The sequence below is a fragment of the Pholcus phalangioides genome, unplaced genomic scaffold, assembly GCF_987345545.1.
Source record: "Pholcus phalangioides strain wild (caught in Gottingen) unplaced genomic scaffold, Ppha-v1.0 ptg000015l_1, whole genome shotgun sequence".
NCBI classification, from domain to species: domain Eukaryota; kingdom Metazoa; phylum Arthropoda; class Arachnida; order Araneae; family Pholcidae; genus Pholcus; species Pholcus phalangioides.
Genome location: NW_028301608.1, coordinates 36,035,283 through 36,052,761, shown reverse-complemented (window position 1 = coordinate 36,052,761; position 17,479 = coordinate 36,035,283). Strand labels below are relative to the sequence as shown.

General features: G+C 32.8%; 1 protein-coding gene across 2 annotated transcripts in view; it reads right to left on the bottom strand.

Moving 5' to 3' along the window:
- LOC149075929 (reelin-like) overlaps window positions 1-17,479 on the bottom strand; it is a 90,065-nt gene that overhangs the window by 37,588 nt on the left and 34,998 nt on the right. For both annotated transcript variants that reach the window (XM_089243445.1, XM_089243444.1), the window contains 22 exons: window positions 16,476-16,696; window positions 16,117-16,267; window positions 14,855-15,119; window positions 14,436-14,577; window positions 14,186-14,296; window positions 13,771-13,939; window positions 13,538-13,678; window positions 12,660-12,837; window positions 12,112-12,305; window positions 11,236-11,569; window positions 10,702-10,916; window positions 9,952-10,144; window positions 9,607-9,782; window positions 9,363-9,469; window positions 8,963-9,240; window positions 8,331-8,459; window positions 6,563-6,650; window positions 6,147-6,303; window positions 5,144-5,313; window positions 4,756-4,987; window positions 2,567-2,735; window positions 2,143-2,270 (listed from right to left, as the gene is read on the bottom strand). In XM_089243445.1, the coding sequence (XP_089099571.1) occupies window positions 2,143-2,270; window positions 2,567-2,735; window positions 4,756-4,987; window positions 5,144-5,313; window positions 6,147-6,303; window positions 6,563-6,650; window positions 8,331-8,459; window positions 8,963-9,240; window positions 9,363-9,469; window positions 9,607-9,782; window positions 9,952-10,144; window positions 10,702-10,916; window positions 11,236-11,569; window positions 12,112-12,305; window positions 12,660-12,837; window positions 13,538-13,678; window positions 13,771-13,939; window positions 14,186-14,296; window positions 14,436-14,577; window positions 14,855-15,119; window positions 16,117-16,267; window positions 16,476-16,696 (3,948 nt within the window). The remainder of the gene's footprint in view (window positions 1-2,142; window positions 2,271-2,566; window positions 2,736-4,755; window positions 4,988-5,143; window positions 5,314-6,146; window positions 6,304-6,562; window positions 6,651-8,330; window positions 8,460-8,962; window positions 9,241-9,362; window positions 9,470-9,606; window positions 9,783-9,951; window positions 10,145-10,701; window positions 10,917-11,235; window positions 11,570-12,111; window positions 12,306-12,659; window positions 12,838-13,537; window positions 13,679-13,770; window positions 13,940-14,185; window positions 14,297-14,435; window positions 14,578-14,854; window positions 15,120-16,116; window positions 16,268-16,475; window positions 16,697-17,479) is intronic.

The window sequence follows — 17,479 nt, the reverse complement described above, 5'->3', positions numbered from 1 at the left end:
AATGAAAAAAAACAACAGAAATAACTTTAAAAAAATTACCTAAAATTTGAAGGAGTATTTTCACCCTTCAACGAAATTTGGAAAAGTGAAATTTAATTTTGATGCGTGAATTACGCACCTACATGTGTATCGTCGAACACTGGTTAATACTAATGGTAATTTTCGAATCTCTGCCTTATAACTATAGAGCAGACTAGAGAATAACAGTCTCTGCCTTGAGAGAAGGGGGGAGGGGAAGAAAAGGAAAAGAAGTGAAAAGAAAAATGACAGTAGCGGATCACGAATCCCAAAACGATGTTGACCTCATGCATCCGTTGCATTGGCCGCCATACACACAGCGGGAGGTTGAAGCAGAGGCCCTGAAACCTATTTTTTTATTGCAAGAACAGTATTCCTGCTGTTCTTATAAGGCTCCTGGGGCACGTAAGATAATGAAATATACAGAAAGAAAAAGGATAAAGTAAAAAACCATAATGATGCGTTTTGGATTCACGACTCGTCATACGCGGATCTTCACATCACAAACTGCGACATGGTGGGGGAAGCCTTAAGAATAATAAGAACGGAGCCAATAATTCGTAAATGTGATTGAAATCTCTGGGATGATTTTTCATTAACCAACTCTTTTTGAATTTAGACCCCAATTTTTTGTTTTATATGATTCGTTGGAAATTGATACTTGCATACCAGTTGTCTTCAAGTTAAATCCGACTTAATAGCATCATGGCCTCTCGGTCAAAGCAGATTCTCTGTAGGACTTGCGGTCCTCTGCCACCCTGACTACCACCAGCTCACTTTTCTGTCTATTGTAGTGTATATTATTACTTTTAGGTTTTGGCTCATTAACATGAGGTCCTCGGGCTGGCCCATGCGTCAAAACGGCTCTGCTTCAAATAACTTCTGAGAAACGTAGAAGGCTTGAGTACAACTAGAAATGCATAAAAGACGTCGCTATAAAAAATCCGAGTCACAACGCAAGTCTCATTGATGTACCAACCGTCGATGCATCATTGTAAGTTCGACTTTCGTTGCTCGTAAATATATGTGTATCATTCTGTCATTCCATTCATTTACGAGAGCTCGGTAAATCGCTCAAGGACAACGCATTAGTGCGAGTAGTTGGCTTAATGGTAGAGCAATCATTTGGACAGTGAGAGGTTTGTTGTTCGTTTCCTCCACAGAGGAATGCGACTTTTGTTCCCGAAATTATCTTCGCTTTATATCCAGTCATCTATACAGTAAAATTCAGTTACACGGCTTATAACGAGAATCTCTATATAATGAATGATTTGCGGGTGATTGTCAAAGAGCTAATGTTACAAAAAAAAAACCATTCGCTTATAACGAGAAGCCTGTTATAACGACAACCGTGGTTGTGAACTGTCGTTGTAACGCACTTCTACTGTACTTCGTGCAATTCGCGGAGAGGTTCATTGTTTCGTTTACATCGCCACCTGGGGACTAATGTCGTTACGAGCTGTTGCTGAACTAAGAGGCTGTCTATTGATGACTAGTCCCGTTCAGCGTAAGGAACATATTGTTCTTCGGTTAGAAAATGTCTGTACTCTGTAGCTTAATGGTAGAGCACTCGCCCAGACGGTGAGAGGTTCGTAATTCAAATCCCCCTACAGAGAAGGACTTTTTCTATCCAAAATTATCTTCACTTTGTATCCAGTCATCTATACTTTGTACTTGTATATTTTGCCATATCTTTTGTTTTGCTCATTTTTTGTCACTTTACTTGTTTTCCCTCAATATTGCTGATCACTATTCATGTATCCCTGGTTAGCAGGTCACATACTCCGAGAGTGCACGTACTGCAGATTGGGAACTATTAATATAGATATTTTCCCCCATTCAAACCCTGATTCTGTTACACCAATTCATGAGTTTGCGCATTCCATAACGACAGAATTCTGAAAACCAGAACAAGATGAATTCATCAAGGTAAGATTCCTCCGTTATAGTACTGCTTTACTAAGTAAAATTGGACAGAAATCAGAAAAATAAAAGTCGGAGAAAATTGTTGTAGAAAAATTTGGGGAACACCACTGATGAAATAAAATTTTCCAATTCAAAACATAAGTCTTTTTAGTCCTGGAATCAAGATGTGGCTAAGCATTATGTAGGGGGGAAACTCACCTGACGATTTCAACATTGTCTATAGCCCACTGGTCATTGCCAGGGCCCTCATGAAATGGTTGCCACCACCTGAAACGAACTCCAAAAACCTTTGCAGCATCTGGTATCTCATATACTAATCGTCTAGGCTGTTAATAAAAAGAAAAAGTAGATGCTTTGACATTTTCTGTCACAAATATGGTTAAAACACTTCAGAATAAAACCATCAGTCTGAGATAGGTACTTATCATTAGAAATTTACAATATTTGTGTACTTTTCATACCTCAAAGAAGTTGTGGACAAGAAACACTGAGCTTATCTTTTTAATATCCCGCCCCCATCTCTTTGTGTAACTTGTAAATATACTTGTAATAAAAATTTCATAACGAGTAACATTTCATTATATTGATATTGTGATTTTCAAAAAAGATCTTGAGTATATACCTGCTTGAAATCTGAAGAAGGATGAGAAGCAATAAGGTTCCACGAAACACCATTGTTTATGCTGTATTGGAGCAATATGGACTTATCAATAGCCATCGGATGCTGTAGGTTGATGTGGCACTGAGAGAAACCTTCTTCACTACCAACTCGTAGCACGAACATCAGTTTGCTTAATTAACAAAAGTAGAAAAGCATCAAACACACAGGGTTGGAGGGAATATAAATTGTAAAATAAATATTGCATTATAAAGTGTATAAGGAACCCTTTTTGCCAAAAATAGGTCAGTAAAAATGGGGGAAGGGGCAAGTTCTTATACATGAGATAGATATTAACCTTTTACCTGCCAAATTCAGGTTTAGATTGATTTTTATCATTTTTTTCTTTTATTTCCCCTTCTGACCCTTCAGTCTAGGCATATCAATCAAAAAATGTATTAAAAAAGTTCCCTGCATATTTTCTAAACTTGCCCATGTCCATAGAAACAACACATTAAAGCTAAAATAAAAGAAAATTAAATTTTATTCTTCTTTAAAAATTGGTGATTTAAAAAATTTAAATTTATGGCATAAATGCTGAAATGAATGCAATTTTTGATTTTTGTAAATTAGGTTTGGAATCTAACACCTTAGGGGGAAAAAAATCAAGTGCTTTCTGGTGCAGTGCTTTCAAGTGCTTTCATGAACAAAAGAAAATTAAATTAATAAAAAAACTTTAAAGATTAATAAAAAAAACTGATATTCTCAATAGGAACATTGGCTGTTAGAAGGTCAGCAAATTATTTGATTACTCGAAACTCAAACCAAAATGGTAAGAGTGACTCTGATGATGATAATGGGCTAGTTGATGCAGTTGATTGTGAGGTAATCAGATGAGAGTGATGAGAAATTTAATGAGGGCTTCTATGAAGAATAAAAAATATTTTTATTTTGAAATATAAAAAAAGATAACTTTGATAAAAAAATTCTCAATTTAATCCAAAAAATCAGGGGGTTCCTTATATACTTTGAAATATGGTAGATAAAAAATATTTCCTCAATAAAAGAAGAAAGCTGTGATGATGTCAAATTGAGTTTTAAAGCAATGAATTTTAATTGACTAATACAAATACAAAGGCCACTACACTAGAATTGCCCAGCAAAGTCACTTGAAAAAGGTGTAAATAAAAAATATGGATGTCAAACATAACTAAAATACAGCAACCCAATACAAAAGCATATATCACGAAGGAAAAAACTGATAACAATTAATACTATATAATTACTAATTTACTGCCCACAAAAAAGATTATGGTTGTCTTTCCCAAGTATAGATAGTTTCTTGATTTATCCCACTATGTCTATCGTACTTCTTTCTAAAGGTATCAATTGTGTTAGAATTCACGACCCCAGGTAGGTAAGCTATTCCATTTATTGACAGCCCTATCAGAGAAAAACGTACTACTACACCGCAATCTGGAATTGTCCCTTACTAAATGATACTGGTGTCCCCTTGATGATCTAGTTTCTAAACAGCGTATTAATAACTCATGGTTCATCCTATCCATCCCGTTGAAAATTTAAATACTTCGATCATATCACTGCATTCCTTCAATATAACCATAATCAAGAAATAAAGTCACTCTTCATAGCTCAAACCTTGAGCACCAACAAGAGCACAAGAAGTGCTTCTCTGCACCCCTTCAACCAAGTCTATGTCTCTAGGTATGGTCTCCAAAACTTTATGGCATACTCCAGTCTCCAGGATGAACTAAGCCTCAGAAAAGCAGAGGAATGACTTTAAGAGGATGTGAAGAAATCTTTTTAAGAATGGAACCAAACATTCTATTCATTTTTTGGACTACTGCTGAACAATGTTGAAAAAAAAAACATAAGCCGAATTCCCAAATCGGTGACCCTAGTTGCATCCAGAATAGTAATACCATTCAACTCATAAGCCAAACATAGGTTGTTTGAGCCAAAATGAGTGACCATGCACTTACCAACACTAAAGGTCATGCTCCATTCATTAGCCCATGTTGCAATCATATTCAAAGTTTGTTTGGAGCATCTCCCAAGATATAATCTCCCAATAATATAATTTTATTTTTTAAATTAAATTCTGAAAACAAAGTTTTAACACTATTTATTCCATATTATATACTATAAATATTATGTATTCATTTGGATCCTTTTAGAATTATTTTTCTCACCTGGAGGATGAAGCATCAATTTCCTGGGACACAGCTTCCCGTGTTCCGCATCCTCCCATATAGAGATGATTCCCACCGCCATGAGGTGCCAGTGAACCACAATCCTGACTTATACGTCCTCCTCGGACAATGTCCCACAAATCAGAAGATAAGGAACTTTCAAAAGAGTCCATTACTGTTGTTGGCAACATGTGCCCTCCAAATATATTTCTTGTTGGTTGGCAGTCTTTCCCTACATGATTATTAAATGAATGAAATTCATGAATAAACCCTAATTTACCATGAAAAAGTAAGAATAATTTCTTGATTCCATTACCATATGAAATTTTGATTACAAATTTAACTAAATGAGATTAAGGGTGGGCGGTAACACATAAAAATGTCTCACCAGAATACCCTTGATGACAATGACACTTTCCATTTACGCATGTTCCTTTACCCCTGCAAAGAGAGGCACAAGCTTCCCCTATGTAGACATCATCGATAGCCCATGTAGGTATGTTGTGGGGTTTTGGCATGTGAATGGGGATGTCTTGAATCCAACGGAATTGGGTCAAGCTGGAAAAATGTTTGAAATCATTGGTTAAGTATTATACAGGGTTTGCACAAATGAATGACACAATTTTAAAAATTTATATTTTCAGAACTATTTTACACATATCATCATCCCCCTCATGCTAGAAGCATGAATATGCAAATTTCCAGAACACGGGAAATGACATTTGAATGTTTACTCTACCCATGTTACTATATGAATGTCATTTCGCTAAAATGCTTTGTAACATGCATTTCAATAGGAATTAAACATTCACTTTTGTGGCAAAACTTAGGTAGCAAAATAAGGGATCCAACCAGCTGATAACACCAAAAACTGAAAATCAACAGTCATGCCTCTGGCATGAGGAGGCAATATAAGCTGTGAAACGTGAAAAAATAAAAAACATTCAACCCTTTTTTTTTCAACATCACTCAATAGGTGGCAATAGAATAGAGTGAGTGTAAATTGACTAAACCATTCTTTTTTTTTCTTTTCTTTTTTCAGTTATAAATTTCTAACTGCACGCAGTGCATAGAATAGCAGAAACAATCTTTGCATATTCTAATACACAAATACATTTTTCTCTCTCATTGTCAACATTTTTAATTTCAGTCATTGCATTCTCTGAAAGTGCTGCCATCTATTGAGCGATATTGAAAAAGCTATGAATGTTTTTCTTTTTTTTTTCATGTATCAGAGATTATATTACTATATGTAATAGTTATGAAAATATTAATTTTAAAAATCTCGTAATTCATTTGTACAAACCCCAGTATATGTAAGGAAGTTTTTTCAAATTAAATGACAGTTACTTTGCATGACATGCTATCATACTTTCATGGTCAATTATTACCTCGAATAGGTTTTAGGTGGAAGGTACATAGTAACTTGAGTCCATATTCCATGGCTATTAACAGAATATATAGATGAAGAATGAAAATCATTTGGTGAGCATTCTGCATCCATAGTGTTACTTGGTAAACAAGATTTCATTACGAGTTCCCATTCACCTGTGATAAAAAAAGTCTCAGAAACTATAAATATTTGCATACACATTCCATTGTGTGAATAGCATTATTGACAATCACATTCAATTTTCAAAATAAAGAAAGTCTTATAATTAAACTTTACTATTTATATTATATACAAGTCTCCAACAATCTAGGTTAGTTCTGTTATCATATAAACTTGCGTCTATTTTGAGTAATTAAAAAATAATAATTTTCAATGTGGAATTGAATAAGAAAACTGATGACCAGAATTACTCACCAGCACCAGGGTTCTTGCTAAATTCCAATCTAACACTATGGTTTGTAATGCAAGATTGTTGGCTTTGATCAATGCAACCCAAGACAATCTGGGGAAAAAAAGAATTGTTAAAAAATTAACATGCAATAAATAAAAATGATTTTAAGCATAAAAGGGTTTTTTTTAAGTATGCAAAATAAATTCATGTGTTACTATAAATCAGTTGAAAGTGACGGCAAAAGCAATTCAAAATAATTGGGCAATGTACAATATCGATAAATGTAAAATTATAATTAAGAATAATTTGAAATATTTTTCTTGAAAGTATTTATCTTCTGTAGAGAAATATTTTATTATTACAGCGATCAAAAATCATAAATTCATGGAATACCATTTGAACAATAAATAAAAACTGAATTTTTGAAGGAAAAAAAACTTCAGAATATAGCTTTTGACATATATTTATTCTTTAATTACTAATTCATTCATATGTGTGCATAGTAATAAAGAAAAGGGGTGGAAAAACAAGTGTATAAGAAAACAAGACTAATAGTTAATACCTAATGGTTGAGTCATTGGAGTTCACAATTATTAATTTCAGACTTTTCATACATGAAATTTTCAAGGTTTTGGGAAACCCTTAAAACATAGTTAATTATACAAGTGCACGTAGACATGATCTACATGGCCTGTGTAGCCAAAAAAAGTTTTAATGCATTCTCTTGCACCTATATGAAGGTTCCAAAAAAGAAGTCTTATGATCTGGCATTGTTTCTGTTGTTTTGAACTAGGATCAGTGATATAATAAAGTCAGCTTGAATATTTCAACATGCTTATGATGACTATTTTAATATCTTTAGCCATGAATGAACATTTTCTTATTCAGAATGATGACGGTAAAAATTTTTTTTTAATTTTTCTCCAACTGTGAAAAAGTGTTTAAAGGAGCCACCATCAAATCCTGGTCTGAATCCAATCAAAAGCCTATTGAACTTGTTAGAGAGAGAAGTCATTCATCTTTTTCCAGATCCACAAAGGATCTTTGTGAAATATTTTCACAAACCTGGATGAAAATGAGTGTTGAAATATATACTTCATAAAATTAATGATATTAAAAATGCACACTTAATTCATGAGAAAGAAGGCCATCTTGCAAAATTTTAGAATATGAATATTTTTTTTTCAAGGCAAGTAAATGTGTGAAAAAAAAATGAGTTGTTGTGGATATGTAACTTACACTGAAAATCACAAAATATGCATAAAAAATTTCAAACTCTGATGCCGTCAATTCATTGTAGAGTTTCCTCATCGTAGAGTTTTTTCTTTTGACTTCGGAGAATTAAGCCTTGGCTTGAAGGATTGTGTAAGTTTTGAGTTAGAAATATGATCAATATGAACTTTGCGGGCTTTCATCAGAAGGCAGCACTTAAAGTTGAACTTTCAGGGACTTTAAAGATGGCTTCCAGGAGAAAGTGTCTCTGGGAAAAGTGTGATTTATTGCTTAAAACTGAGCAATAAAATTCTGGAAAAAATGTGTATGTGAAGATGAATATACCCTGCATTATCTTGGTTGAAAAAAAAATTCAATGGAATTATTTCTTCCCAAAAAAATAAATAAATAAAAAATTAAGATTTGCTCAAATTTATGTTTTAGTGCATGTTTTGAGAATCAAAAATGCAAATACATTTTGAAAATTCCAAAAAATTAATACTCGGGTCTGAAAGGGTTAAGAGAAATGCAGATATGGATAAGATGATATAATCAGTACAGTAAGAGGCGATTCAAAACCTTAAATTGCAACATGAAGCCATCTTCTACAATAAGTTCTCTTGTCACTATGCCTCGTTCTTCAATATCAGAGTCTTTTTTCCAAACAAATGCATTTCCTTCTGTCTGACCACAATATGAACCTTCTATCTGCAAAGTAAAATAATATTTTTCGTTATTTTATGCATATGTTAAAAAATTATGGTTAAAGTATTGAAGACGTATTGAAAACTAGCTAAAAGTATCTGGATTTATTTGACTTTTATGAGATATAAACTAAAAGTTAGTCACAAATATGTTATCATTGAAAAAAATTATAAATACCCCCTTCACTCACACACATAAAAGTTATGTTTCATATAGTTATTGAATGTTTTTTTGGTTAATTCTTACATAAAAATTGAATGAATTGATGAGCATTTTGATATTCATAGAAACATATGAGCATATCTGATTAACAAAAAAAATTTCTTTTGGCTGGGTAGAGAGAATCATTGAGGATTGCAGAAAAAAAATGTTGTTATTTGAACATTATTATATATATTTTTATGTTTTCTTATGAACATAATGAAATTGGGTATAATAAATAATGAAAAAGGGTATTAAAAATGGATTAAAAAGAAAAGAAATTTAACAGATATAAAGTTTTACACCTTTCCATATGGATGAAACCACCAATTGGTTTGATCAAAGGTAGAAATGTCATTAAAATCTTCATAAAGCTCAAAAGCATTGATTTCATTGCCACCAACATAAACATCGTCAAGTGAAAAAGCTGGCCATAATTCATCCATATTTGACAGTCCTGATGCTTGCCACCACCTGAGTCGAGTTGCTGCAGTCCTCGCATCAGCAGGTAGCAAAATATGATCAGCATGAGGTTGAGAATACAACATATAATCAAGTTCATGAAGTAGTTTCCATGTGACACCTAGAAAAATAAAATCAGCAGTATGAAGAATAAATGCCATGTTTTTTGATAAAAAAATAAAATTAAAAATTGACTAACACAATTTAAATTTTAACTTATTTATGATATTTACTGCTGCTAACCTCCATTGGGAGAATACTGAAGAAATACACTGTGGTTACGAGTAGTAGCAGATAAGCAAGCCAAGTTGTCACCTTTACCACCGAGTTGAGCCACAAACTGAAGAAATCTTAATGGAAATTAAAAAATAAAGTCTGATAAACCAGCAAAGTTTATTTTTATTTATTCTCATTAATGTTATTAAAGTAGAAAAATTTATGAAAAAGTAAAACTTACAATGAAAAGAATAAATGATACCGAACTTACTTTGCATCTCGTAGATCTAGGTCAACAGTTTCTATTATTCTAGGTGCGGGTCCATAAAACACAACAGCTGTACTTTCAACAAGAACTGTGCAGGGAAGAGTTACTGACCCTCCAACAACATAGTGCCAGAATATGGAATCAAGTTCAGGGTCATCAAAAGTATCTTTCAAGAATGACTGGCAGCAAATAAAAAAATGAATAAAAAATCAAAACTTACAGTAAACCTTAAATATTTAAAGAAATGGTATAAAGATTTAACTTGAAATTTCATAAGTACACATAGGAAAACTATGAAATATTTGTAGAGTTTTTAAGGTAAATTTACTTGAGAAGAAAAATACGAACTGGATTCTGATCAGGTCTTTGACAGGTGCTACTAGAATATCCTTTATCACATTTACATCTTCCTTGTACACATGACCCATGACCATGGCAATGATGATGACACTGATGACCAACATATACATTTGATATGGCCCATCTGTGAGAGGGAGAAAGTTCTTGTGTTGCATGTTGGATCCAACGGAATCTTGTCCACCTGGAAATATTGGCATATTTGTTTTTTCTTAATTTCAGAAAGATAAACAATAAATGACAATGAAAATTAAAGATACTTACAATTAATTCCCGTCTATGAAGTAGATTAGAAAAATTACATAGATTTGAATATATATTGAAAGAAAATTCTTAAAAACTTTTCTTTTTTTTTATATTTGTTCTATTTAGTTACAGAAAAATCAAATTTTCATTGGTTATGAGAGTGTAGCGATACTATTGTATAGCAACCAATAATCCAGCAGATGGCATTAGTCATCCATGATTGCCGCTGTGAATGCTGCGAGTGTATACTTATATATGTATATGTGTAATACCAACAGAGAGAGTTGAGACTTCTAAATGTCTGGAGGTGTTGTACTCGACTGTGATGTAAATAGTAAAGTTTAACCCATAGTAATTTTGATAGTGATAAATTTATATATTTGTAATAAAGTATTTTAAGTCAACATGTGCAAATATAGTGAATTCTTACACTATATATCTTTAGCAATGCAACTGGACCAGAAAAGATCTCAGTTACAAAAATATAACACAAACCTAGAAACCACATCTCCATGCAAAGGTACCATAATTCTTCTCCAGGCAAAGGGAGCAAAATATATGGAAGGATATTGCGCTTGTCCAGCGCATGAAAGATCTCGAGGAAGACACTGTGGAATCAAGGTCTGCCAGGATTGACCAAAATCGACAGAATACTCGAGATGAACTGGAACACCAGGGTCAGCCCAGCTTTCGTTGCAGCCAATGGAAAGCTTTAAAATAAAATAACATACGGAATTATATGAGCAGAGTAATGATTACATGTCTTAGTTGTCTTAGGAAATTAAATTTGCAAAAATATGCATAGTAGATGAATGTTGACAGTACATAGGTCAATAGCTCCATAGATAGATATACGGGTCATTTCCATAAAATTAGCCTAAATTATAACCCCAGCAATTTATATTACATATATATTTGGCATATAACTTTTTATTTGGTCACTTTTTATTCATATTCTTTGCAACATCTGTGACATGTTGCAATTCTATAATTTTTCCATCAAAGGAAAAAAAAATCAACACAACTTACCATGAACTCTAGAACATAGTTTTTACGCACATTAATATCTATTGTCTCAAGAACAGAGCATTCAACAGTAGTTGACTTTCCTATAGTAACAGCTGAGTCACTTCCACAAAACTGGCTATTTTCTACATGTGTTGTGGTCAGCCATTTTGAAACATCCAAAAAATGACCACCACGGTTTAAGTCATTGAATTGATCTGGTGCAGTCAGTTTTCCACCAATATAAAGGCTGTCTATAGCCCAATCACTATGAGCACGACCTGCATGTTGTGGTTGCCACCATCGAATTCTGACTGCTTTCTGCCGAACTGCCTCTGTCAGTGACACTGCTACATAACTGAATAAATAAAGAAGGAAAAAGTTAGTAGACTGCCATAGGATTTTATAAAAACCACTAAAAGTATTTTTTTTATTTTAAAAGAGAATTTTAAAGAAAACTAATTTAATTGTATCATTGTATCAAATACTGAACTATTTCATGATTTGAATGTAACATTATGCAGACATTTTATTTTTCATAGTTTTGGAATAAACAACATTCTTTTACAGTCAGTTGAGAAATCAACTGATTAAACTAATGTGTCACATATAGTGCAAACAACAAAATAACTTCCATAATATGGGATTTAAAAATTGTATACAGTAAAACTAATGGCTTATCTCAAATTGTATTTATAAAAAAGAATCCCTGCTAAGAGAATTAAATATAATAAATGAAATTAATTTGGAGCATATGACACAGCGTTCAATTTTACAACTGAATTTGAATTCTTAAAAATATCATTCACATTCCTAAAAATGTCAAACCCATGAAGGGAGAATACTATTCTTCATGCTGCATTTCTTTATGATCAGTGTAGAAGAATCTCAAATGCTCACCTTGAAGATTGATAACTTTTGAAATACAGTTCCTTCAATGTCTTCCAAACTATTCCACCATTCAACGAGTATTGAACAAACACTGTATGATTTGCAGAGGATGGTGATGACAAACAACCATATCTGAAATAAAACTGGATAACTGTGGCATTTTCCAAGTTCAGATCTTTTGTGACAAGTTGGCGAGAACAAGACTGAAAATAAAGAAAACGTTTGACAAATATTTGATCATCTAAGGACAAATATGAAACTTTTGGAAATTCATTTAAATGAATAAGTGAAAGTAATACTTAATTTTTTGACACACTTGGGAAAAAACATGGGAATTAAAAATTTAAATTGGACATTAAAAATTAAATTGTATATTTTTTGTGACTTAATTTGAAATTTTCAAATACATAGATGAAACTAAATATCCGTAAATCTTTCATCATATATTGATCAATTGAAATTCATATAGGACTATTACAGATGAACATACAACTTATGCATCCATTACATTACTTATTTTCTTTTAGGAATCAAACATCATTTAAGAGAGTTCTCACCCCATAGAAATGCAAAGCTGGACCAGATGCAACAGGTCCACAAAGTTCAGAAATATCACCTCCTACAACTAAATGATATTTTGATGCTGATGGATTGTTGTTGAATGTGTCTCTCAATTCTGTAGGAAGTAGAGATTTTGATTCCTCACACTCAGAACCAGTCCACCCATCATCACACCTACAGGTAAATGAATGTGTATTGGTTTCATTCCTACTGCCAACTAAAGGAAATTAAAGTTTGCTATCCCCAAAATTTTGAGGAATTTAATAAGTGAAGATAACACATGAAATCACAAGTTTTAATCCCTTCACATACTTTTGGCAACAAATTTACATGATCTCTATTAGAAGTATCATTAATAAATCTAGTAACCTTGTTCACAAGTTAAAAAAAGAAGAGAGAAAAAGATATAGAAGAAAGAAAGACAAAAAAACGAAATAGAAGGGAAAAAACAGTAAAGTTGATAAAAGAGTAGGCCTACATTGGATTTATTTTTTGCCCTTCCCCTCTCCCTACACATTCTATTTCTCTCTCACATAAGAAAGGAACATCATATGTAAAGGGTGAATCCCTAAACACATGCGTATAGAAAGATTGGGGAAGAAAAAACTTTTGTTCATAGGGTTACAATAAAGCTTTGCAATGAGAAAAAAAGAGGTAAAAGAAACAGACAGCTGGAATGAATTTATTCCCCTGGCATTTGGATGAGATATTTTGCACATGATTGTAAAGGGGATTAAGCTGATAGAATCGGGTTTGTGTTAAAGAATGTAGTATAAGTAAAAAATTGAGATTATGCTTTTGTGTCCACCATTTTACATTGCAAAGTGAATTAATGATAAGTTAATACCTAGATAAACTTGAAAACTATAATTACCTGCATTGTCCAGAAACACATTTTCCATGGCCTGAACACATATATAAGCATTCTTCCCCAATGTATAGGTGACCCAAAGCCCAAGTTTGAGACGATTTAAAACCAGCTGGTTGCTTCCATCGGAATCGCGTAGTTTGAGTTCTGTAATTCATAACGAAATACTCAACAAATTGATAATGATATTTAAACAAGAAAAACTATTTCACACCATTTCATTAAAAAAAAAATCAAACCTTGTATAGTCTGGGAGAGGCAAAGTTATTCTTGTGACCTGCTTGTGTACATCTGAGTAGTAAACAGAACCTTCATAATATTCACTGCAGTCAACCTGAGTGGGAAGACAGTCTTCTCTCACCAAACTCCATGATTTTCCCATGTCTGCACTGAATTCTAAGATAATATCTGAAAAAAGAGAAACACAGAACCTTGCATTTGAATTTACATTTGAAAAAAAAAAAAAAATTACTAATGTATGCATAGAGAAACAAATGTATCAACCAGTGTTTCAGAGATATCAAACTGGACCATGATCTTTCTGTGCTTAATGTGCACAAATTTTCATGCCCTCCAACAGTATATTTACATATGTTTTAACAATGTGCCTGCATTTAAAATGTTTGTTTCTTAATAAAAAGAGAAAATATCTACCATAGCATGTTGTTCCAGTATCAGTACATCCCATGGCCAATTCAAACTGAACATATGTATTTTCTCCAACAACAACATCTGTAGTAACTGCATAGCGTTTTTCATCTGGGCCTGACATAAGAAAATAATTAAATAATTTATGAAAATTAAAGCAAAAATTAATTTATAAAAGTGAAACACAGATGACGTTATATATGCTCATAATTTAGTTGAAGATTCGGCTTCTTCTATGGCGTAAAATACAAGATACCTTTGAAATGCAAAAAGTTATTTCTGCTGCCACAAGCTGGTTCAACTTGAGCTCCAGGATTCAAAACCCAATTAGCTTCTTTTGCGATACTGAAGTCATCATTGAGAGCAGTCAGTCCATTCACATCTCCGCCAATAAATACCTGCATGAAACATCAATGTTGTTTTTTTTCACGTGAAATTAACATGGAAAAACTTCATAAATGTGTCAAACTCATCGTGAGAATATCATCAATTTCTAGTTAGTTTTGGGTTATTTATATAAAAACATCTGGTCAAACAAAAAGATCACTCAATTTGAATCACAAAACTTTTCGTCATGACTTATGCTCCTTACATATGTGTTTCAAGATAGCACCATTGACCAGATTAAAATGATGGTCAAAACTTGTGTAATAATGAATTCATAACTATAATAACCTGATCTATAGCCCATTCTTCAAAGAATGTCCCATTAAAAGATGGTTGCCACCATCTAATTGTAGTAGCATTAGTACGTGCATGATGTGGAAGTTCTATAGCAATGTAAGATGGACGAGAACCCTGTGGATTTTCTCCAAAACTAAACTCTTCTAGCATATTCCAAGTAGCTCCACCATCTACAGAGTATTGTAAGAGTACAGGATGCTCATCTGGTGAAGGTCGTTGCATCTGGCAGCCAAGCCTCAAATAGAACTGCACAGCTCTGTAAAAATGTAAAACTATATTAAAAATGTTTGTGGCTCATATTCAGTACAAAACTCTTAAAGGAAACAAGAGTAATTAGTGCACTAATGGCATGTTTACCACACGACTAGGCTATTGATTAAATAACATCAAGTCTTATGAAGATTTTCTCAAATTATTCTCCTCGGACTGAAAAACTCAATCTTTCTTCAACTTAGAGACTTTAAACTGTACTCGTAATCATCACTTAGATTTGGTTCGGTCATTTCGGTGTTTCTCTAACTCCATTTTCATATATTGTGATTCAATGACCTGATAGAATGTTTGAAATGTTACTGATCTTCAGGTTCAGGAAGGTGAGGAACACTGCTCTAAAGTAATGTTATTTATACGTTTGAACTTTTCATTAAACACTTTTTTTTCAATTTCCACCATACTGAAAAAAAAAAAAAACACTATTTACTTTCTGAAGTGATAATTATCATTTTAAATAAAGCATTTAAATTATAACTCCCTGTATTGAAAAAAAAGTAATTCATTTTTCATTTCCTACAAGAATCAGATATGAAAGTAGGTGCAAATGTTAAATATTCTCCTCAAATTCATTTCATGGTAATTCCCGGTGATTCAAAGCTGTAACTCAAAAATTTTGCACATCTGAAGGATTAGAAGGAAAAAAAAGTTTCCAGTAGATATCGATACAATATTAATATTTCTCACACTAGAGTTATATTTTCTCTTTTAATTTTCACGAATTAAGGTTAGACATCCAATCATAAGATATTCATTCTACTACAGAAAATATTTTTTATACATAGTGTAGCAAATAAAATCTTATTCAGCAATGAAGATTCTAATGAATAATGTAACACTAGCCAGGCAACAAAATATATATTCCAATGTAATCTAAAACACTATGAGGGAAAAACTATATGAAAAAAACAATATGGAAATATTTTTAAATATAAGCACAGTAGAAGTGGTAAAAGCTTTAATTCAAATGTAGTATACTTTACCCGACTAGAGTCAAATCTAAATCTCTAGAAACCAACATTCGTTCTCCCTGATACCCAAACACAAGACTTGTCCCACTGATCAATATTCCACAGCTTAGGGATATTTCAGCACCACTCCAGATTTGCCAGTTCTTCTCATCAATTCCATTTCCTTTCAATTTTAAAATAATTTTTAAAAACTGATATCTAAAACAAAAGAAATTAAAAAATATTTCTGGCTTGTATATAAATAGAAAACCTTCAAACAGATTTTCATTTTGAGAGTAAGGAGCAAAATAAAAAACTTTCAAATTTTGAACTAATCAACTTATGTGACAAAATCTATTACACAATTACCAATAATATGATCAATCACCTACCCTCAAAACCATCCTTTAGAAGACTCGGATTAGGAGATGTAGTATGACAGAAAGCACCTTCATAGCCTGAATCACAGAAACACATAACACCATTCATACACGAACCATGACTCATACAGTGAGATGTGCATGCTGGACCAATATACACATTATCAATGGACCATGTGGATGGCAAGTCTCTTAAGGAATGAAACCCTTGAGTCCACCTAAAACGAACATTCCTGCATTCCAAAAAAAAATAATGTTAAATTTCCATTGTAATACATTAAATAAGCTTTTTCAAGTCACAAAACATCACAGAAATATGCTATAAAGAAAATTACTGCGGATCTCATTTAAGAAATTTGTGCACAAGATGTCTGCCTATTCAATAAGTTCTGATGGTCTTTCCTATAAAGAATCTTTAACTGTGGATGAAAATTTCCTGCTTAATCTGTTTATATTGAATAGTTTGGACAGCGACATATCAAGGAGTATTCATTGGATTAACATTTTGAAAATCAATAAACACAACTTGAATTTTGAAGTAAACGATGAAAAAATGTTCATTTGATCAATGATCATTTTTGTCGCACCACGGTCATTTTCTGCACACTAGGGCTAATTAGACCGGGAGCTAAAATTTATTGCCGATTCCGAATGGCAGACTTGTTTTTATACTCATCGAGAGGTTGGTGCGCTAACTTCTCAATGGAAGACTCCCTGTGGTAGCATTTTTTTTCTGTGGTCATGCCAACCCTGGGCTACAACGCCCGTGAGAAAAGACTTTTTTCATGGGCGTTGTAGCCCAGGTTGATAAGATACTTGCCTAAAGTACCGAAGGATGTTTAGAGGTGTCCTGAGTTCGATACCCGGTCTTTTTTCATGTAATTTCAAATATATATCAAGCATTTTTTTTTTTACCACTAAATTTTGCATTGTAGTACCATCAGTTTCAATTGATTTTTTAAATAAAATTAAAAATGCTACGAAAGTTCTTTCTCTATCTAATACAAACAGAAATT